A 23,607-nucleotide genomic window follows, 5' to 3' on the forward strand; every position below is an offset into this window, starting at 1 on the left:
TCAAGAGAAGCAGCTAAATGTATTTTGGGGTGCAATTCCACATATGCCCATGGCCTGTGTGAGCAGTATATCATTTAGTGACAACTTTCTGTAAATTTTTTTTTTTTTTTTTTACATTTTGGCCTAAATGTATGACTAAAATTGAGTTTATTGGATTTTTTTTATAACAAAAAGTAGAAAATGTCATTTTTTTTCAAAATTTTCGGTCTTTTTCCATTTATAGTGCAAAAAATAAAAACCGCAGAGGTGATCAATTACCATCAAAAGAAAGCTCTATTTGTGGGAAGAAATGGACGCAAATTTCGTTTGGGTACAGCATTGCATGACCGCGCAATTAGCAGTTAAAGAGACGCAGTGCGAAATTGTAAAAAGTGCTCTGGTCAGGAAGGGGGTAAATCCATCCGGGGCTGAAGTGGTTAAAAAAAAAAAAATACAGCAGCAATCACCATTACCAACACACCTGGTATTAAATGCATACAGATTAAAAAATCAAAATATATACCAATTCATATCAAGTGCATATCAAAAAGTGAATAAATAGTTAAGAATTAAGTGCAATAATAAACACATAAATAATAAAAAAACATCAAATACATATAATGCTGTGAATAAATATTATAATAATGTGAACAAATCATAAAGGAGCCCCACAAGAAAAAAGTGCAACAAAAGTCCTCCACATAAAAAAGTGACTTCAATGAGGAAAAAAAAAGACAGCCCAGGATCATACAGTATATAAAAGATTCCTCTTACAAATCACCTCTGTACAACAAACCACCTGTGACACTAAAAGCCGCTTACCAGAAAGTTAGACCTCTAATTATAAGAGGTCTATTTATAATGCTTGTAAGGAAAGATCCTAGGAATGGATGGATGGAAGTTGAACCACCATTCCCACATCCATTGATCAAACATAAGGCAAACATTGCATGAAAGAGGAAGGGAAATCACTCATGGTGTAGTATTAAAAACACCTATTTATTATGAACTATAGTATCTTACTCACATATCATAAAAACAAATCAGACAAATGCAGCATCCAGCGCCCCAGTGGGCATGATGATGGCACTACTGTAGCTCCGCCCTACATGTTTAATCCAAACTGATTTGTTTTTACAGTATGATAGCTTATGACAGACAGCTGTACACACTGACCGAAAGCCGGCCTGTTCCTATTGAACCTGACTTAAGTCAGGCAGAACATATCCAGAGGCAGTAGACTTTAAACCTTTAGTGTTCAAGGAAACACTTTGTCCTGTATTGGGATTTTCTTCATATAGCAGAAATTGTATATGTATAATAACAAAAAAACATAACAAGGTTTAACAAATTAAAATAAAATGATCCCCAAATTTTTACAGCTTCCCTGTAGGCCTCATGCACACTGGTTTCTTGTAAATGCAGTTTATCCTGACAGGAGAAAATCAGCGTTACAAATTCACCAAGCTGCATTTTTTCAAGACAGTTTAGGAGAGTTTAACAGAGTTTGGAGTTTGGGAGTCAATGTATTTCAGTGGCCAGAATTGTAAATTATTCTGGCCAATAAAATAAACGCTGAAGTGCTAAATGTGCCTAAAGTTTATGAGCGTTTATCGTTTTTTTGTGGGTCATAATTTCTGCTTCTGAAAACGATTTTAGGCATTCCAATAGCAGCCTATAAATTCCACTGTTGATAAACTGTTAAAAACGTCCATGTGTGCATGGACCCATAGAATAACATAGAGGGGAGTTTAAGGACAAGGAAAAAAAAAAAACTCACAAAAACACAAGTTTAACAGCAGTAGTGTGCATGAGGCCTTAAGGCCTCTTCTGACCAAAAACAAAAAAGCTGAAAAACACTCATAAACACTCATAAACTCTAGGCACATTTAGCACTTCAGCATTTATTTATTTCAATGACCAGAATAAATTAAAATTCTGGCCAATGAGATAAACTCCCAATCTTCAAACTCTGTTAAACTCTGATAAACTCACCTAGACTGTTTTGAAAAAATGCAGCTTAGGTGAGTTTATAATGCAGATTTTTCTCTGTTTACAAGGAACCAGTGTGCATGAGGCCTAAGAAATGTATTTCACTATATAAGCTCAGTTCACTGGCAAAAATAAGTGTGATATGCAAGACTTTAGTGGGTGTAAAAAGATGTCCGTTGCCGCCTTCTGACTGTAGGCTTACTGCGGATGAGTGCTGGTGTACCAAGATGGTCGTGTCGGAACGTCACTTCCGTTACATATCATGATGGATAACGGCTTTCTGACAGGACACCGGAATTCCTTCTGCTTACTATTACGAGCAGCAAATTCTAGTGGAAGGGAAGGAGGTGATGTGACCAAGGTATTTAAAAAATGTCTTCTCTACCATTCTTGTAACACAGAAATACCTAAGTGTACATCAACATTTGCCATAATAGCAAAGAAATGAAAGCTGAACACTGGATCAGATACTACAGTAAATGTTTTAATCCATACCCAACACAGACAGGCCACATAATGCTCATCCTCTGATGGCTCCTCCTCTGGTATAGCATTTTATACATAGTTACACTGGTCCAGCTTGGACCAATGTAAATATGCATATACCATACCTGTGGGATCCCTCTAGAAGCTGGAAATCACTGTAGCAGACACCTGCTACTACAGTGACCTTCACTAGTTTCCGGGTCCTGTCCCGAGCGGTTGCCCTGCTGCTTACTGAACAGAAGAGGTCAGCCACTTGGCACAGGACCATTCAGAGAATGCTTTGCATTTTCAAACTGAATGAAAAGCATTATTTTATTGAATGAGGTGAGAGGCGGCCCAAGCTGGACCAATGAAACTATGTAAAAAATGTAAAATTATACATACTGTGTGTGGAATTCTTATTTAAGTGAAACATTTCAAGAGTGGAGTTTTAGATGGACTGTGTGTTGCGTATGGATTAAAAACTTTACAGCAATTACAAATCTAGTGTGTGACGTCTTCTTTTCTTTTCTTGTTTATTGTTATGGGCGACTGAGGTGAGTTGTGATCCAGTACCTGGGACTGAACAGTAGAAAGCATCTGGAGAGGAACAATGTAATCATATAACACAACAATTATTAACAAGTGTAATCAATAACACAATGCAGAGAGCAAAGCTGAAATGTAAAGTGTATCAGATCTACAATTACTAAACTCAGTGACCGAGATTAGAATTCTAGAATAATTTCACTTAATTTTCACTTAATTTTCACACAAGCCAATTTGTAATTTTATGTTAATAAAAATTAACTTTTGATATCAATATGAAGCCACTGTAATTCACCGCAATATTCAATGCAATATGACAAACTGGAGGCGTACTGCACACAGTTTATGTACAGAACATCCTTAGAAATGTAATTTTCTGCTTGTGTGGGTGATGCACTGATTTTCTCAGATGTCTGCACTAAGACACAAATAACATTTTAGGCATCCTCTGCAATAGGAATTTAATTTTTAGTCAGATGCGTCCTAAGGGTTAATTACTGCAGCTTTCCTTACCGGAACACTGAAAGTGCACCAGATGGTTATAATAAGTGCAGACCCTCCCATTCAGGAGTCTTGCAGGGATATAGTGGAAAATGTTTTTTTTTTCACAACAGGAAAAGGTAAAACTCTGCTATAAAGTTTGTTAAAATCCTTGCAATATACAGAAAGCACCCACGGGGGATTGTTTGTTTTTTTTCTCAGCAAAGGTGGCAGGGCCGTCTTTTCGCATGGGCACGCTGGGCAGTTGCCCGGGGGCCCCACTTGCCTGGGGGGCCCCACCTGCCCAGCGACCCAGGACCGTCTTACCCAGGGGCCACAAGTGCTCACGTGACCTGTACGCTGGCATCCAATCCGCTAATCCAGACGGATGCAAACCCTATTATCCATCCCTCTGGCAGATGGGATGAAAACAGACAGGCAGATCTGTTTTCATCTGATCCCCCATAGAGGACAGTGGAGCTCTGACAGGTCCGTCTTTCCACAGTGAGCAGAGACGGACCTCTCATCTGTCAGCTCAGCGGAGCGATCCCTGCTGAGCAAGCGGAGTCCGTGAAAATGGACATGTGTGTGAAAGAGCCCTAAAGAATGGAGGTATAGACTGGGTGACAGAGAGATGGATGATAGGATAGAGCATATAGTTACATAGTTACATAGTAGGTGAGGTTGAAAAAAGACACAAGTCCATCAAGTCCAACCTATGTGTGTGATTATGTGTCAGTATTACATTGTATATCCCTGTATGTTGTGGTCATTCAGGTGATTATCTAATAGTTTCTTGAAGCTATCAATGCTCCCCGCTGAGACCACCGCCTGTGGAAGGGAATTCCAAATCCTTGCCGCTCTTACAGTAAAGAACCCTCTACGTAGTTTAAGGTTAAACCTCTTTTCTTCTAATTGTAATGAGTGGCCACGAGTCTTATTAAACTCTCTTCTGCGAAAAAGTTTTATCCCTATTGTGGGGTCACCAGTACAGTATTTGTAAATTGAAATCATATCCCCTCTCAAGCGTCTCTTCCCCAGAAAGAATAAGTTCAATGCTCGCAACCTTTCCTCATAACTAAGATCCTCCAGACCCTTTATTAGCTTTGTTGCCCTTCTTTGTACTTGCTCCATTTCCAGTACATCCTTCCTGAGGACTGGTGCCCAGAACTGGACAGCATACTCCAGGTGCGGCCGGACCAGAGCCTTGTAGAGCGGGAGAATTATCGTTTTATCTCTATATGGCGTTGACCCCCTTTTAATGCATGCCAATATTCTGTTTGCTTTGTTAGCAGCAGCTTGGCATTGCATGCCATTGCTGAGCCTATCATCCACTAGGACCCCCAGGTCCTTTTCCATCCTAGATTCCCCCAGAGTTTCTCCCCCCAGTGTATAGATTGCATTCATAGTTTTGCCACCCAAATGCATTATTTTACATTTTTTTACATTGAACCTCATTTGCCATGTAGTCGCCCACCCCATTAATTTGTTCAGGTCTTTTTGCAAGGTTTCCACATCCTGCGGAGAAGTTATTGCCCTGCTTAGCTTAGTATCGTCTGCAAATACAGAGATTGAACTGTTTATCCCATCCTCCAGGTCGTTTATGAACAAATTAAATAGGATTGGTCCCAGCACAGAACCCTGGGGAACCCCACTACCCACCCCTGACCATTCTGAGTACTCCCCATTTATCACCACCCTCTGAACTCGCCCTTGTAGCCAGTTTTCAATCCATGTACTTACCCTATGGTCCATGCCAACGGACCTTATTTTGTACAGTAAACGTTTATGGGGAACTGTGTCAAATGCTTTTGCAAAATCCAGATACACCACGTCTACGGGCCTTCCTTTATCTAGATAGCAACTCACCTCCTCATAGAAGGTTAATAGATTGGTTTGGCAAGAACGATTCTTCATGAATCCATGCTGATTACTGCTAATGATACCGTTCTTATTACTAAAATCTTGTATATAGTCCCTTATCATCCCCTCCAAGAGTTTACATACTATTGATGTTAGGCTAACTGGTCTGTAATTCCCAGGGATGTATTTTGGGCCCTTTTTAAATATTGATGCTACATTGGCTTTTCTCCAATCAGCTGGTACCATTCCAGTCAGTAAACTATCTGTAAAAATTAGGAACAACGGTCTGGCAATCACTTGACTGAGTTCCCTAAGTACCCTCAGATGCAAGCCATCTGGTCCCGGTGATTTATTAATGTTAAGTTTCTCAAGTCTAATTTTAATTCTGTCCTCTGTTAACCATGGAGGTGCTTCCTGTGTTGTGTCATGAGGATAAACACTGCAGTTTTGGTTACTGAAGCGCCCCGATTTACTCGTGAAGACTGAGGAGAAGAATAAATTCAATACCTTTGCCATCTCCCCATCCTTTGTAACCAGATGTCCTTCCTCATTCTTTATGGGGCCAATATGGTCTGTCCTCCCTTTTTTACTGTTTACATACTTAAAGAATTTCTTGGGATTTTTTTTGCTCTCCTCCACTATGTGTCTTTCATGTTCTATCTTAGCCGTCCTAATTGCACCCTTACATTTCTTGTTGCATTCTTTATAAAGTCTGAATGCTGAGGATGATCCCTCAACCTTGTATTTTTTGAAGGCCTTCTCCTTTGCTTTTATATGCATTTTTACATTGGAGTTAAGCCATCCAGGATTTTTGTTCGCTCTTTTAAATTTATTACCCAATGGGATTCATTGGCTAATGCCCTTATTTAATATGCTCTTAAAGCAAACCCATCTCTCCTCCGTATTCTTTGTTCCTAATATTTTATCCCAATTTATGCCTTTTAGCAAGGTTTATAGTTTAGGGAAGTTGGCTCTTTTGAAATTCAGTGTCTTTGTATCCCTTTATGTTTCCTATTTGTGTGATTTATACTGAAACTAATTGACCTGTGATCGCTGTTACCTAAATTGCCCCGTATTTCCACATCCGTGATCAGGTCTGTATTGTTGGTAATCAGTAGATCCAGTAATGTTTTATTTCTAGTTGGTGCGTCTACCATCTGACCCATAAAATTGTCCTGCAAGACATTAAGGAACTGGCGAGCCTTAAATGAATGCGCAGTTCCCTCCACCCAGTCTATGTCTGGATAATTAAAATCCCCCATTATGATAACACTTCCCATCCTTGCTGCTAATCCAATTTGTGATAGGAGATCCGTCGCCACTTCCTCCCTCAGGTTAGGGGGCCTATAGCATACTCCCAGTATTATTTTCCCCTTGGCTTCATCCCTTTGGAGCTCTACCCATAAGGATTCCCCTCCTCTCTAGCTCCCTCAGTGATGTCATCTCTCACATTCACTTGTATATTATTCTTGATATATAGGCATACCCCTCCCCTTTTTTTACCCTCTCTATCCTTGCGGTATAGGGTATACCCTTGAATGTTTGCCAGCCAATCATGAGAGCTGTTGAACCAGGTCTTTGAAATTCCCACAAAATCCAAATCCTCCTTGTACAACAGTATCTCTAGTTTACCTATCTTGTCCGCCATGCTCCTGGCATTGGTAAACATGCCACATAGTTTAGACTGGTCGCATATTGTCCTCGTATTGGGTGTTTCGAGATTGAAACTAGGACTTGCTACTATACTCACCTTGTGTTTTTGTGCTTTGGTTAACCTACTAATGCCCCCAATACTACCCTCTGGAATATCTTCCGCGCTGGCTATCTCTGTCTCTGGACCCTCCCCCCCATCGCCTAGTTTAAAAACCCCTCTAACTTTTTGGCCATCTTCATTCCCAGCAGATCTGCACCCTCCTCATTTAGGTGCAGTCCGTCCCTTCTATAGTACCGGTTACCGACTGAGAAGTCGGTCCAGTCCTCCAGGAACCCAAACCCCTCCTTACTACATAAGCTATTCAGCCACTTGTTTACTTCCGTAATCTCCCTCTGCCTTTCTGGTATGGCTCTATGTACCGGTAGTATTCCTGAGAATACTACCTTGTAGGTCCTTTTCCTCAATTTAGCTCCTAAGTCCCTGAAATCGTTCTTTAGGACACTCCATCTGCCTCTGACTTTGTCATTGGTGCCAACGTGCACCATGACAGCCAGGTCTTCCCCAGCCCCTCCCAGTAATCTGTCCACAAGATCCATGATGTGCTGAACCCGAGCGCCCGGTAGAGAACATACTGTTCGGCGCTTCAGGTCTTGGTTACAGATTGCCCTCTCTGTCCTTCTAAGAATTGAGTCCCCTACCACCAGAATCTGTCTTTCCTTTCCTTTTGCTGCCCACCCACTCTCACTGAAGGAGTTCTTCCCCCGGCAGCTAGGAGAGTCCCTCAGCTCCAGCAGTGCTGGTCCCTGACTGGTTTCACCAATGTCACTCAATGGAGCGTACTTATTGGGATCGGCCTCCCTGGCACTTCCCCCTCTACCCCTCCTGACTGTCACCCATCTACTCTTTGCTAGTGCCTGCACCTCTTTGTCTCCACCTGCCTCTGTTCTGGCCCCTGCCAGCACCTGCCGTGTAAGTTCCTGGCTCTCCTTTAGTATGGAGGGACTTCTCAGTGCTGACAGTTGCTTCCCCAGATTCAGAACCTGGGCTTCCAGGGAAACAATGTGCTTACATTTTGCACAGCAGTATTCACCCTCAATCGGATGATCAAGGAACGCATACATGCAGCAAGATGTAAAAAGAGTCGCCTCTCCACACCCGCCGGGCATTGTACCTATTAAATTTTGTGAGGATTTGGGGATTTTACCCTGTCCAAATTACCTAACAGCTAGCTTCCTGGCACTAATACTCAAGACAATACACAGGTACACAACAAGACAATACACAGGTACTCACAGACCTACGTGCAATCGCAGAACAGTCGCAGACCTACGTGCACTCGCAATACTCAAGTATACAGTACACAATACACAAGTACTAACGATCCACACACACTACTCAGACAACACTCAGGTACTCACACTACACAGGTACTATGACCCCTGTTATAACCTCCTGTTTTAAACTCTGGTTTTTAACTCACCACTTAGACCAGTTCCACTTGGACTAAGTTCCACAGCCTCACACTGAGCAGGCAAGGCATGTGAGTGCGATAGAGAAATGGAATGATGAAGCAAAGGATGGAGGGATGGAGTTATGGAAAGAAAGAGGGAGAGACAGAATACTAGAGGGATGAAAGTGATGGAGGATAGAAAAGGTGGAGGGATATAAGGCACAAGGAGTTGTGGAAAGATAAAAGAAGGGAGGGATAGAGTAACAGAGGGATGGAAGTGATGGAGGGTGAAGAGGTTGGAGGGACCAGCAACAGACGGAGGGAGCAAGACAGGAAGTCTTTAGAATTGGGGACATACATTCTTGTGATCCTGGTTTCTAAATGGGAATGGGTTGCGTTTGGTGAGCAGTAGTGCAGGCTTGTGGGTGCCCCAGTGCATTACTTTGCCCAGGGGCCCACAATGCTATTAAGATGGCACTGAAAGGTGGAGTTACACTTTAAGGCCTCATGCACATGGGATGTTTGTAAAAGGCCACTGAAATGCATCAACACTCAAACAATAGAAATGTCTGTTAAAATACCGTTTTATGGTATTAATACCGATATTCTGTAAATTATATTGATGAGGAAAGTTCCAGGAAAATACGTTCAGTTCTCATGTAAAAGCTCAAAAATTGATTTCATAATAAAATAGCAAAATATTACAAGAACAATATCAAAATGTAAAATGTAAAAATAACATCAATATTGTAATTATATTCTTGAGATGAAGATTGAATCAGATTTGTGTCTGTGAGTGTGTGAAGTTTCCTCGTGGTGTGTCTGAAGCAAATCTGCTGAACTCTGTTTCTGTATCTAGCTTTTACTCTTAAAATCTGACCCCCACTTTATCTTTAAAAAGGCTGGTCTAAGGTTCTCATATGTCTTGCAGTTCTACAGAAAACCGCAGGCTTTACCACCTCCCGTATTGGTGGGAGTTGCTCAGTCTCTAAAGGAATGTATTGGCATTCCTGAGGAGTGGACAAGAACAATGCGTGAAACCATTTAACATATACAATATAAGTTTCCTTTAACATAACATTAAATAATATATATATATATATATATATATATATATATATATATATATATATATATATATATATATATATATATTTATACAACTCAATTATTCTATAAAAATCTAATCCATTCATTCATTTGTTAATATTTGTTAATTGATAACTATTAGCTATTAGATTAAAGAAGAAACCTTCTAATAGTGCCTATCGTTTATGCATGCTTAGAGACTTTTAGGCATGTTCTGCATTTTTTCTACCCTCTCCCAAATGTGCCTGTGGTGTTTTTTGGTGTCTGTAAACACCTGTGAAATGGCACATAGGCTTACATAGAGGTGCATTTACAGGCTGAAAAAAAGAAACGCTCAACACCTGTAAAAGCAAAGTTTTTTAACACATTCCCGCCAGGCCTATAGTAAAATGACAGCCGAGCGGGAATACTGATGTTCTGGGAGGATGTCATATGACGTCTTCCGAGAATGCACCTCTTGCGGATGACTGATCACTGCACTGGCCCGCTGCCAGTGTCATGTGATCGCTGTGACCAATCAAAGCAGATCACATGACACTTGTAAATAATGGATGGCTTCTTTTCATGCCATCCATTGTATACAACTGTGTTGTTAGCTGTGATTGGTCACAGTGAACACATGGTACAGACAGGCCAATCACAGCCCATCTGTACCATGTGATTAGCATTGACCAACCACAGCTAAACAGATCAAAAGACACTGAATGAACTAATTTCATTCAGTAAAAATGGTTGCTTATACCAAATTCATTGGTATATGCAATCATGAAAACAAAAAAACCTGATTACTTCCCCAGAGTAGTACAGTGTTACTACTGTAACACTATATTGCTCTGATCACAGTGTGTTAGAAAAAAAAATGTAAAAAAAAAATAAATAAAAAAAATGTAATTAAAAAAATTAATAAGTAAATAAAAATGAAAAAAATATATATATTTTTTCTTTTTTTTACATATTGTCACCAGTTAGTGTCCCTGATCACTGCCACACCAGTTATAATGCTGTACTGCACTGTAAAAAATGTATTATTATTTTTTTAATTTCTTAATTTTCCAAATAATTGTGACAGAAAATTTAAACTTCAAAAAACTCACCATGCCTCTTACTAAATACCTTGGACTGTCTACTTTCCAAAAAAAGGGTCATTTGGGGGATATTTGTACTGTCCTGGCCTTTTTAGGCCTCAAGAAATGAAACAGGCCACCAGTACATCAGAACTGATCCATTTTCAGATATTGTATATATACCATAGTTTGTCGGAAATTCTGACCGTGTGTGGGCTCCATCACACATTTTCCATAGGAATTTCCGACACACAAAGTTTGAGAGCAGGCTATAAAATTTTCCGACAACAAAATCCGTTTTCGGAAATTCCGATCGTGTGTACACAAATCCGACGGACAAAGTGCCACGCATGCTCAGAATAAATTAAGAGACGAAAGCTATTGGCTACTGCCCCGTTTATAGTCCCGACGTACATGTTTTACGTCACCGCTTTTAGAACGATCGGATTTTCCGACAACTTTGTGTGACCGTGTGTATGCAAGACAAGTTTGAGCCAACATCCGTTGGGAAAAATCCATGGATTTTGTTGTTGGAATGTCCGATCAATGTCCGACCATGTGTACAGGGCATTAAACTTTCATACAGACTAAATAATATACACTGATTTGGGTTATTTTCACCAAAGAAATGTAGATGAATACATTTTGACCTAAAATTTATGAAGAAAGATTATTTGCAAACTTTTATAACAGAAACAAATTTTTTTCAAAATTTAGCAAAAAATAAAAAAAAACATTAAATACCACCGGAAGAAAGCTCTAGTTGTGTGAAAAAAAATGATACAAATTTCTTGAGAGTACAGTGTTGCATGACCGTGCAATTGTCATTCAAATTGTGAAAGCGCTGAAAACTAAAAATTGGTCTGGGCAGGAAGGGGGTAAAAGTGCCCAGTATTTAAGTAGTTAAAGTGGAGTTCCACCCACTTTTACAACTCTTCAGCATCCCTCGCTAAATTGTGCACTGTAAATGAATTGGATATTTTTTTATTTTTTTCCTCAGCACTTACTGTATATCTGCTGTGTTCATTTTTCACTTCCTCCTCCCTGGCCGCGGCCCATCGCATCATTTCCTGTTTGCAATGCCTTCTGGGAAGGAGCGGCAACTTCCTCTGAAACTGCCGTTGCTATGGAAACCTGACCTGAAACCTATTACACCGCTTGTGCTGCACTGAGCATATGGGGCGGCAACTTCCTCTGAAACTGCCGTTGCTATGGAAACCTGACCTGAAACCTATTACACTGCTTGTGCTGCACTGAGCATGTGCGAGATCTGCAAGGATGAGATCCAGGAATTAATACAGTCTGGCTTCAGATGCCCACACTTAAGATGGGTACGGCCTGCTGTAAGTTTATAAAATAACAAACTACTGCTATAAACTAACAAAACAGACCTTAGTTTACAGACTAACTTTAATAGAATACATTAAGCTTGTGTATTATAGGGGTATTTTTATTTAAAAAGTATAATTTTGGCCGGAACTCCACTTTAAGCTCTGGGTGTATGTTCCTTAAAGTGGTTGTAAACTCCAGGCATAAAGTATAAAAAAAGCACATCCTTCTATACTGTATACTTGTCTTTCTCCAAAGCACTGAGTGTCATTTCTCTCTGCTGCCTTGTTCTTCTCTTGTCAGCATGAGGCACTTCTGGCAGCTTTTCCAGACACCAAGAGTTAAAACAATAAGACCCCTTTCACACTGGGGCGCTTTGCAGGTGCTACAGTGCTAAAAATAGCGCCTGCAAAGCGCCCTGAAACAGCAGCTGCAGTCTCTCCAATGTGAAAACCCCGAGGGCTTTACCCTTCACTGGGTAAATGTAAGGGTTTACAACCACTTTAATCACTTGCCGACCGCACCATAGCAGTTTTACTGCTACAGGGTGGCCACGCTGCACAGGATCACATATATATATATATATATATATATATATATATATATATATATATATATATGTGTTTGTGTGATACAGCACTTCTGGGTATCGAGCGCGAGTGCGCGCCACTGGTGGCTCACTGCCACTGTGATATTACACAGCAGGAGCTTATCAGCGGGTCCTGTGGTCCCCATGTCCAGCAGCACTCGCTGATCATTCGGCACACTGACAGAATGGCATTCTGCCTATGTAAACAAGATTGTCATTCTGTCAGTACAGAAGGCATCCTGTGTTTCTGTAAAGCAGAATGAAAAAATGAAAAAATAAAAATAGCCCATAGTTTGCAGATGCTATAACTTTTGCGCAAACCAATCAATATACGCTTATTGGGATTTTTTTTACCAAAAATATGTAGCAAAATACATATTGGCCTGAATTGATGAAGAAGTTTGATTTTTTATATTGTTTTATTGGATATGTTTTATAGCAAAAAGTAAAAAAATATATATATATTTTTTTTAAATTGTCAGTCATTCTTTGTTTATAGCGCAAAAAATAAAGAATGCAGAGGTGATCAAATACCACCAAAAGAAAGCTCTATTTGTGGGGAAAAAGGACATACATTTTATTTGAGTACAGTATCGCACAACCGCGTAATTGTCAAAGTAACACAGTGCTGTATCGCAAAAAATGGCCTGGTCAGGAAGGGAGGTAAATCTTCCGGAGGTCAAGTGGTTAACTGAGGAGGCCTTGTGTTTTTGTTTCAACATTATGTACAGTAGGTTTCATTTAGGATATGATTGAAGAGATAGACCTAAAGACTTACTTCTTCATAAGGATGGTCACGGTTTGGTCTTTTAGTAGGAAAAGAAAGGTCTGAGAAATCTACCAAGTAGTTGTAGCCCTGAGGCAAGTCAACAAAGTCATCATCAGTTTCAATCATCTACAAGAAAAATAATATGACATTATAACATATGAACAACTTGTTTAACACCATGACATAATGTGTCTTTCTAGCACGTTTGTAACAGGTGAGAAAAAGAGATGGTGTATTCATAGTAAAGGTCCAAGAACACATTTTTGGATGATAAACTAGGCCAGTACATCTAATGTTTTTGTTCACACTTGCATCCAGGGCACAGGCTTCTCTTAGGGCCCTTTCACACTGCTCTGTAGCAAAATCATGGTAAAAACACATATGCATTTTTATTGCAATTTTTATGTGTTTCAGATGCGTATCCTGTGCATTTCTGTTGCATTTTTGGTTTGCCTACACCTGTGAAAAATGAACATGTGACTCAAAAACGCACCAAAAACGCAAATCGTGGTGCGTTTTTACCCTGATGTCCATTCATTTCAATGAGAAGCTGAGTTTTTGGTGCAGTTTTCAAAACCGCACCAAAGGTGCAGCATGTGGGACTTTTCAAAATGCACCGCACTCACAGCGCAGGTATGTGAAAAGTCCCAGAGGATTTAAAGGGAAGCATTTTTCTTGCATTTGTCTTGCAACGTAAAAACGCAGAAAAAACGTATCAGTGTGAAAGGGTACAGCACTTTCTCTTGAGGATTATACATTTCTTTTGCAAAAGGCAAACCTAACTGATTAGCTAGTGCCTTATGTTTGATAGTGGACTCCTTATCACAAATAAGGGACGCAGACCCTCTTATCTTGAAATGCTTACTCTCCTTAGGGGGACAGAACAGAGTCCTCAGCCATAGAAGTGATGATTGGCTGTGACTCTTGGCCAAGTAATCTATATGAATGTGCCATCTCCAGATGAAAGAAGCATAGTATTCCCTGTAACAGGGCCTTATATGTTAACATCAGGGGCGGATCCAGAGCCTAGTCTCGGGAGGGGCACTGCCAGAAAATTTTGTGGGCAATTTGTCTGGGGCAATGGCTGGTGTTGGCGCTTCAATCATCACAGCACCATGGTTGATATGGTGTCAGAATTATTGAAGCGCATTATTTCTATTATTACATTGTAATATAAAATTAAATAGTTCAACTCACCATAATGCAGAATCAGTGGGAGCCCTGAGCGTGTCACTTGCTACCGTCACCTGCCACCAGATGCAGAGTGTCACTTGCCAATGTCGCCTGCCACAAGATGTGGATTGTCACGTGCCAATGTTGCCTGCCACCAAATGCGGATTGTCACTTGCCATGTCACTTGCCACATCCCCTGCCACCAGATGAGATTTGTCACTTGCCAATGTCGCCTGCCACAAGATGTGGATTGTCACGTGCCAATGTTGCCTGCCACAAGATGCGGATTGTCACTTGCCAATGTCGCCTGCCACAAGATGCGGATTGTGACTTGCCAATGTTGCCTGCCACAAGATGTGGATTGTCACTTGCCAGTGGCTGTGTCCCAGAGTCAGGGCGGGCAGTGAGAGATAATGTATTCTCTCTGCTGCCCACACCTGCACAGCAATGGCGGTGTTCTGTCAGAAGCTGAGCTGTGGTGATGGTGCTGCAGGGTGAGAGATGATATCAGAAAGCTGCTACTCATCAGAATATGCACCCAAAGTGATGTTGCATTGCGGCCATCTTGGTACACCCCCACTTGTCAGCAGTAAGCCTAGAGTTAGAAGTCGGCAAGCGGACATCTTTATACACCCATCGGAGTCTTGCTTTTCACAGTTATATTTAACAGTAAACTCAGCTTATTTAGTGAAATATAAGCGGAGTTTACTGTTAAAAATAACTGTGAAAAGCAAGACTCTGGTGGGTGTATAAAGATGTCGGCTTGCCGACTTATAAGACTAGGCTTACTGTGGACGAGTGCGGGAGTACCAAGATGGCCGTGACGCAACGTCCCTTCAGTCATATATTCAGAAGGGGAGCGGCTTCCTGACAACACCTGCCTGCTCGCCTCGCTCAGTCACATGCCAGCCCGCCGGCATGATTGCTCACTCACCAGCCTGCCCGTCCACTCGCTCACCGGCCTGCTCAGTCACCTGCCGGCTCACCCGCTCATTATTTTCTCGGGGGGAGCAATTGCCCCGTTGCCCCTCCCCCCCCCGGATCCGCCCCTGGTTAACATAACAGAGTCTGATTGGCCTCTAATGCTGCCTCTCCTTCTCCTAGCCTGAGATATACTGTACAGCAGATTATAAATGCTGAAACTAACTCAAATTCAAACATATGCACTAGCACGAGTTAAAAATATATATATTTAAATACATAGCTGCATTTTTTTTATATCTATGTGGAATTCAGCTTTAAGAAATAATAGTGATGATACTGACTTAATGAAAGTCATTGTACTTACCCTGACAACCAAGTTATAGCCTTTGAACCCAGCCCAGGTGAAATATTCTTTAATCCAGGATGGATAGTTAAAGATCTCATCTTTAAATGAAACAGACATGGCATCCAGGTATGTACCAAAGTCCCAAGAATCTTTGAAAATTTTGGATCCTTCTGGTGGATCAACAATGGCCTCCCTATCCAATGAAAATTGAGAACTTCTAATTATCAAAATGCATGAATATATAGATATAAAACAAGTATCTGGTCCTTATTTTACATACGTATAAATTACTAGAAGTATTTTTCTGAACAACCTTTTAAAACAAGAACTTGTCAGTGCTGGTGGAAGAGGTCCAATATGCCTCCCGGGTTTTTTAATGTACATTTTGATATATAGGATTTTAGTGTACAGCAGTTAGTGATGTACTTTGCACTAGATATATGGTCATTTACAGAAAAAGGGAATTCTAAAATTTCAAAAATGTTTCTCAGGTGTCAATGTCAAATACGGTGTGATTATACATGGGGAATATTTTTTTTTAAAAATTGCTGTGGGAATGCCTTAAAATTCACAAAGCTATCATGAATGAACACCCGTAATGTGCCTAATACACATATTTACTATAATCCTCAGCTCCATCCAGCGGTCTTGATGTGGTATTTTCCTGACTGTGGTAACTAGACTGAGCTTACAATCATAGGAAATACACTGGTCTTTGGCAGAGCAAGTTTAGCATCCAGTAACTAAGGACACCACTCACTGCTAAGGATGATTGAGGAGGAGGAGGGGGAATGCTTCCCAGGACCAAGGTAGAAAAGTACAGTATTATTACATCTGTATGCACAGTAGAACCAAAAATAGGAACCAAAAGTAAACGTTTCAAAAATTTCACCCAGCTTCCCATAGACCCTTCAATTTCAACCAGTCAAATTAGTCTACTAAAGTATTTGGATACCATTAGGTGGATTATTTGCAAATACAAGTACTGAGATAATAATTTTCAGGACTTTTTTCTTGAGCCTAGTGACACTTTTTTGGGGCAAAAAACTCTTGTTTACTATATTTATTCAATAAAGATAAGGCAGATACTGCATATTCATTACCTGTCACTTGGGTCCTTTAATACCCTGCCAACATCCAGCACTGCTCCTGGCTTTGGAGTCCAGGTAATAACATTTGACATTTTAGTTATCAGCTGATTCAATGTTGCAGCATCATTTTTAATGTTTGTCTCTTTAATATACCTGCAATGAAAATAAATCACAGGGATGGATCACAGGAAAGCAGGGTTGTGAATTATATACAATATACGAAAATAAAGAAGAGAAAATCTATCTGTTCCTTCACTTTTGAACATATAATGTGATTGTATAACTGTATGTCATGTCCCGAGGCTGACTATTTAATGTAGCACTATAGAACTATACTGTGGACATGTTTCTGGTTTTGTCACCAAGGTAGTATTAGATAGATGGGGGGGAACCAGAGCAAGGGAGCTAGCTTAGAGGGTAGGGAAATATAAATCTGGCCTTGCATGTAAGCTGTACCCGCTTGTTATCCAGTGGGATGAAAAAGTATTGTGGTTGGCATGGATATCAGCCTGTAACTCTTCAATCAACATCTGGCCACATCAAGCCCTGCCCAATGCGTTCTGGATTGACAGCACTGCCTCTGATGTTGAAATTCTCCCACTGTAAGCTACAGTGTCCAGGAGGGAGAACATGTGAGACAAAACATGAAGGAAAATATGGCCCAGTTAGGGAACGTAAAGGAAGTACATTTTTTGTTTACTTTATGTGGCTTTTGCATGCAGGGGAGTTTGGCTTATCAGCGTCAAATCGCCACACTTTTCAGTGCCTTAAAAGGACAAGTGCAGCATCCAGCCATGCTTTCTGCACTCTATCAACATCCATGACAGGCTGAAATATGCAGGGTGCTGTACTGAGCACTACACATATGCTCTGAGGGACGTATGCACCTGGATCACATTTATTTGAAAGCCGATAGTTCAAGATGGATATTTCGGAACCCAGAGTTTGATTGGCTTACTTCAGGAGTATAAACAAAAAAGTCAGTGCTACTACCCATATATCACATAGAAAGCAGAGATTCCGGGTGCTCGATCCACAGTCACTGGCTGAGTAGGGAAGTGAGGAAAAGATGATCCGCACTCCGGTGATTGCTCTTAAAAAGTGTAATATTTATTGACAAGCCACAGTGACCAAACGCAAATGAGAACAGTTGACGCGTTTCAGCCTATAAGGCCTTAGTCATAACCACTTGCTTCAGGAGTGTCTTCACAGAGTATACACATGCACACTTGGCTGGTTTGATGTGTTTGCCATGATTATTCATCAAAACATCAGACATAGGACTGCTTTCCTACGTCTTTGGGGATATTAAATGTAACCTTCCCACCATTTAAACTTGTAAAAGTCTTGTTTGAGGAAGTGGACCACTGCCCACCTCTGTTCACAAGAAGAAAGTCCTGTGTCTGTCTAATTTCACTTTAAGGCTTGGGGATGAAGAATAACTTTACTGAATGATTGCCTGCAAAATTGGAGGACGGGGAAGTTGCATCTATGCACTAGGATAGAGGTTCTTAGCCTGTTTACAATTATCAATGGCATTGGCCAATGCATTTTCCAATACCCCTTTCCCCACTGGAGAGAATCCTGTTTTTTTTTTTTTTTTAATTTGTACATTATTTAAAGATCCAGTCCAGTGCTCCATAAAATTTGATTCCCATACCCCAAGGTGTATGGATACCTCCCAGTTAAAAACCCCTGCACTAGTGATCGATACTGGATTCGCAGTCAATGCAACTACTATATCTGCAGTATTAAATATAAGGCACTGCTCCCTCTGACTGCTTGTCTCATGAGATTAAGGGGAGATTTTTTATGTCAATGCTGTGCTGCTCACAGTTGTTCTTGCTGAGATATGGCTATGATATTAAGAAGCAAAAGCCCTGCAGGGAGACCACAGGAAATATTGATGACTAGTCTATTGCTCTCTGTCTGTCTTTGGACACAATAAGGAAAGAAATTGGCTGCACACCGACGTTCTTGAAGTCCATTTATTGAATGCTCCATACAATGACACACACCACGGTTGCAGTAGCCAGAATAGAGGTGGACTAGTTACGCACAGCTACACTGTGCTTACGCATCACACTTACTTTGGGCACAGCTTTTTAAAGTCTTGGAATCTATTGAGGGAAACAGAAACTTAAATACAGTTGGGTTATACTGATGTTTACAGGAGGTTTGGGCACTGAAAAACAGGAAATTGTAAGTCAGCCTTTTTATAACCCTCTCCTCAACCCTGGGTGCCACAATTTTGTGAAAACGTACTATCAAGGGCAGAAAAAAAAAACAGAGGGTGGCCCACTGTCCCTTAATGAACTCCAAGAAATAGATTTTACGGTAAGTAAGAAAAACATATTTCAACCATTGATTGACACAGGAATTCAGATACATTTGGGATGTCCAAAAGCAGTCCAACTAAAGGGTGGGCACTGCCACTGACAGGCCCACAAGAAGGGACTGGGGACTGTCTGCAACTCAGAACCACCTAGTGGCCCAGCCCCCAAATCTGAACTGGATGAGGTGAAACCCCCTGCAAGGCAGGGGAATATCCCAATGATATAGAGGAGGCCACAGAGGATCAGCCTGATGCTGAAGCCAGGATAGATTATCTCCAGAGGGGAAAAACTTCACCCAAAGAAACCTGAGCCTAAACCATCAAGAGGCTGTGAAGCCAAACAAACACCAAAACAGAGCTACCAGAGCAAGTTTTTTCAGTTTTTGCATACATGTTGTGGAGATGCGACCCCATGTCACAGGTGCATATGAGCAGTGTATGCCTGATTTTGGTAGGCTTGCTAATTGTACACCTGTGTGCTGGCTTCATAATCATCCCAGGAATAGAGGTCAGTGCTCAGACTTGGAGACAGCGCCGCCCGGCAGACAGGAAGTCTGGCCGTGAAGGATGGGAGGGTCCCAGTAGGAGATGGCTCCAGGAGAAAGAGACAGGAGGTCTTGGAGTCTAAGGCTACAGGTGGCAGCCTGTGTGTGCACATCTGTAGCAGGCAGATGTGGCCCGTGACCTAAACAGCACAAAGCTGACAGTGAGTAAGCCAGGAGGCTATAGTATGTATTTATACAGTGATGGTGGAACCCCCCTGCGATGGAAGATTACTGTTTGTTTGAACTTTATCGCTACCTTTGAATAAAAGTGGGCTGCCATGCCCTAAAAAAGCAGTCTGGAGTTACACGTTTCTGTAAAGCTGCATGCACCACTTGAACCTAATCACCCCGGATCGTCACAGTTGGTGGAGAAATTGGCGTTGGGCAAGGATGATGCTGGTCCAGATCCTCGCATTCCGGAAACCGTGAGTGTCAGAGACTGTGTGTATTGCTGTTGCTGTGTGAAGCAAAGTGATGGGTGGCAAGTCTCAGCTATAAGGAGACAGTACGCCAAAAAAAAAAAAAAAAAAAATCTGAAGGAACTGTGCATCTGTTGCTGCAAAGATGCATGTTGTTGCCCGTAGCAACAAAGGCAAGGTCGGTCGTGAGACCTATGGCGAATGGTGGAATGATCCTGATGAGAGTCCTGGGTGGTGGGCTCAAGAGGGTTGTTACAGTTGCTGGAGAAGCTCTGCAGGGAGAATGCAGTCTCCCATAGCAACCAGTGAAGTGTCGTCTGGATGGTGGGGCTCCTATGAAGAGGTGGCTCACTGTTCCCACAAAGAGGGCTGGGAAGCCCGAGAGTCTTTCATTTCACCCAGTAACCGCATCAGGAAATACAGTAGGAGAGAGCAACAGGCTGACCGGAAATTCAAGAGGAGAGCGGTTGCCCGTAGCAATGCCTGTGAGTCTGCAGACTGGGTGAGAAAGACTGACTATGTGACTATGCACACGGGAGTGGAAGTGAACCCAAATGGGAGATCCCCTATTTGTGCTAAAAAGGACTTGCCTTTCTGCAGTGCTCTGTTTAACATACTTGCCAACAGTCCCGATTTTCCTGTGATGTGACAATCACGATTTTTGGACCCTCGTCCCAATTTAAATTTGTCCTGATTATTTTCCCGGGATTCTGCTTTTGTCCCGGGAAAATTGGGAATGTTTTTGGCTAAAAACAGCAGCAGGCTACACAAAGATGTCCGCCACCATTGCCACAAGTATTGTTTCCCCTTGTGTTCAGTGGAGAGGAGAGGGCAGCCAATCTTCAGTGGCTGCAGGGATTGGAGACCCCTCCCCCTCTCCACTGAACACAACAGGAAGAGATCAGCCGCCGCCAACCCTCTGCCCCCCGTGGAGCAACATGTGACCGCTGGCTGGGGAGCCCCATTACAGCATGCAGATCGGTATCCCATGAAAGAAGGTATCCTTTGCTGCTACTGCGCATGTGCCAGTTTCAGACTAAACAAACCGAGCGCAGAGTTACTGCCGACTAACCTCTCACACGCCGATTGATCGGCTGCATCATGAAGACACAGTGGGACACAGGCTGCTTGCGAGGAAGGGACAGCAACAAACTGTATCGGCTACACACAGGCTGGATGGTTGGCACAGGGGTCACAGACAACACAATCTTCATTACACGGGGGGCCACAGTCTGGATGACACGGGGGGCCACAGTCTGGATGTCACAGGGGGGCCACAGTCTGGATGTCACAGGGGGGCCACAGTCTGGATGTCACAGGGGGGCCACAGTCTGGATGTCACAGGGGGGCCACAGTCTGGATGTCACAGGGGGGCCATAGTCTGCATGTCACAGGGGGGGTCACAGTCTGGATGTCACAGGGGGCCACAGTCTGGTGTTGTAGTTATCAGTGTGGTGTAGTGGGTGTTGTAGTAATCAGTGTAGTGTAGTGGGTGGTGTAGTGGGTGTTGTAGTAATCAGCATAGTGTAGTGGGTGTTGTAGTAATCAGTGTAGTGTAGTGGGTGGTGTAATGGGTGTTGTAGTAATCAGCATAGTGTAGTGGGTGTTGTAGTAATCAGTGTAGTGGGTGGTGTAATGAGTGTTGTAGTAATCAGCGTAGTGTAGTGGGTGTTCATAGTGTTGTAGTAATCAGCGTAGTGTAGTGGGTGTTGTAGTAATCAGCGTAGTGTAGTGGGTGTTGTAGTGTAGTGGGTGTTGTAGTAATTAGTGTAGTGGGTGGTGTAGTGGTAATCAGTGTAGTGTAGAGGGTGTTGTAGTAATTAGTGTAGTGGATGTTGTAGTGTAGTGGACAGGTAGGTCAGTATACTGGTCAGTATAGGAATTAGGTAGGTCAGTGTAGTGAACAGGTAGGTAAGTGTAATGGCCAGTCTGGGAATCATGTAGGTCAGTGTAGAGGTCAATATAGGAATCGGGTAGGTCAGTGTAGGAATCAGGCTGGTAAGTACTATTGTAGGAAGGGAAGGTACTCAGGGAGTGCTAAAAGTCTGTAGGTTAGGGGCCACAAATGTCTTGCCTTGCACCACGCTACGCCACTGCTGCTGGGGGCACCTGATGCAAGGAGGGACTCTGCTGGGGGCACCTGATGCAAGGAGGGACTCTGCTGGGGGCACCTGATGCAAGGAGGGACTCTGCTGGGGGCACCTGATGCAAGGAGGGACTCTGCTGGGGGCACCTGATGCAAGAAGGGACTCTGCTGGGGGCACCTGATGCAAGGAGGGACTCTGCTGGGGGCACCTGATGCAAGGGCGGACTCTGCTGGGGACACCTGATGCAAAGACCGACTCTGCTGGTGGCAGGCGACATGGCAGGTGACACGCTCAGGGGTTCCACTGATTCTGCATTATGGTGAGTTGAATGATTTAATTTTATATTACAATGTAATAATAGAAATAATGCGCTTCAATCATCCTGACACCATAAAAACCATGGTGCTGGGTTGATTGAAGCGCTAACACCAGGTGTTTGGAGTATCTTTATCTGCTGATTGTTAAACTCTGGAATACACATATTTCTATTGTGGTGTAGGATCTGGGGCTGCTGTCCCTCCATCCCGCTCCCTGTGTTTGGAGAACTGGTACCACGGGGTATGGCTGATTGGAGCTGAATATTGCAGGCTGTACTGTGCAGAAATCGCAAATGCTTGAATCATTTAATGCAATGTTTGGTTTTAATGTGGAAAGTTAACTCACAGTGCGCTGGATTGTTCCATACAAAGCTTGGGTATGAGAGGCACTCTGGAGCGCTGTTGGACAGGTCAGATTATTAAAAACTGGCATGGAAAAAAGTGTTGTGCAAGAAGAGTCGCTGATGAAGTTTTGGACAACAGGGGGCGATGTGAAACTGTGGGAAGGTCCCATAGAGAGTAACTGCTTCCCTGTGTGTGGTCCCTCCATAGACACTGTCCTAGCAAGCGATGGGACCAGAGTCCCTGGTGGTTTTGAACTGGGTAATTTTGAGAAAGCGGTTGCCAGGGTTAACCACGCAGGTATCAGCGAGCCTGAAACCCAAAAAGTGCTGGGTAAAGACAGATGTCAAAATAGGACCCCTACAGTCTTGGGAAAGTAGATCTGGGGGAGGTGAGAAGAAATGTAAGCTCCCAAAGATTAGGAAGAGATGCGCATGGAAGCACACTCGGAAAAAGAGGTGGGTGGAGTGCCCCATTAGGAATAAGGGTGTTGTATATCTCCCTCCGGTGCGAAACAGGGGGGGAGGATATGTGGCGACCCCATGTCAAAGGTGCATTTGAGCAGTGTATGCCTGATTTTGGTAGGCTTGCTAATTGTACACCTGTGTGCTGGCTTCATAATCATCCCAGGAATAGAGGTCAGTGCTCAGACTTGGAGACAGCTCCGCCCGGCAGACAGGAAGTCTGGCCTGGGAGGTCGGGAGGGTCCCTGTAGGAGACGGCTCCAAGAGAAAGAGACAGGAGGTTCTGGAGTCT

At 42.5% G+C, this 23,607-nt stretch overlaps 1 protein-coding gene across 1 annotated transcript in view; it reads right to left on the bottom strand.

The window, feature by feature from the left end:
* Window positions 1-23,607, bottom strand: part of LOC141144988 (cytidine monophosphate-N-acetylneuraminic acid hydroxylase-like) — a 328,965-nt gene that overhangs the window by 8,108 nt on the left and 297,250 nt on the right. The window contains exons 9-11 of the mRNA XM_073631171.1: window positions 16,819-16,959; window positions 15,734-15,908; window positions 13,282-13,398 (exon numbers count right to left, since the gene is read on the bottom strand). Of these exons, the coding sequence (XP_073487272.1) occupies window positions 13,282-13,398; window positions 15,734-15,908; window positions 16,819-16,959 (433 nt within the window). The remainder of the gene's footprint in view (window positions 1-13,281; window positions 13,399-15,733; window positions 15,909-16,818; window positions 16,960-23,607) is intronic.

Source organism: Aquarana catesbeiana, linkage group LG05 (genome assembly GCF_042186555.1).
Source record: "Aquarana catesbeiana isolate 2022-GZ linkage group LG05, ASM4218655v1, whole genome shotgun sequence".
In the NCBI taxonomy this organism is placed as follows: Eukaryota; Metazoa; Chordata; class Amphibia; order Anura; family Ranidae; genus Aquarana; species Aquarana catesbeiana.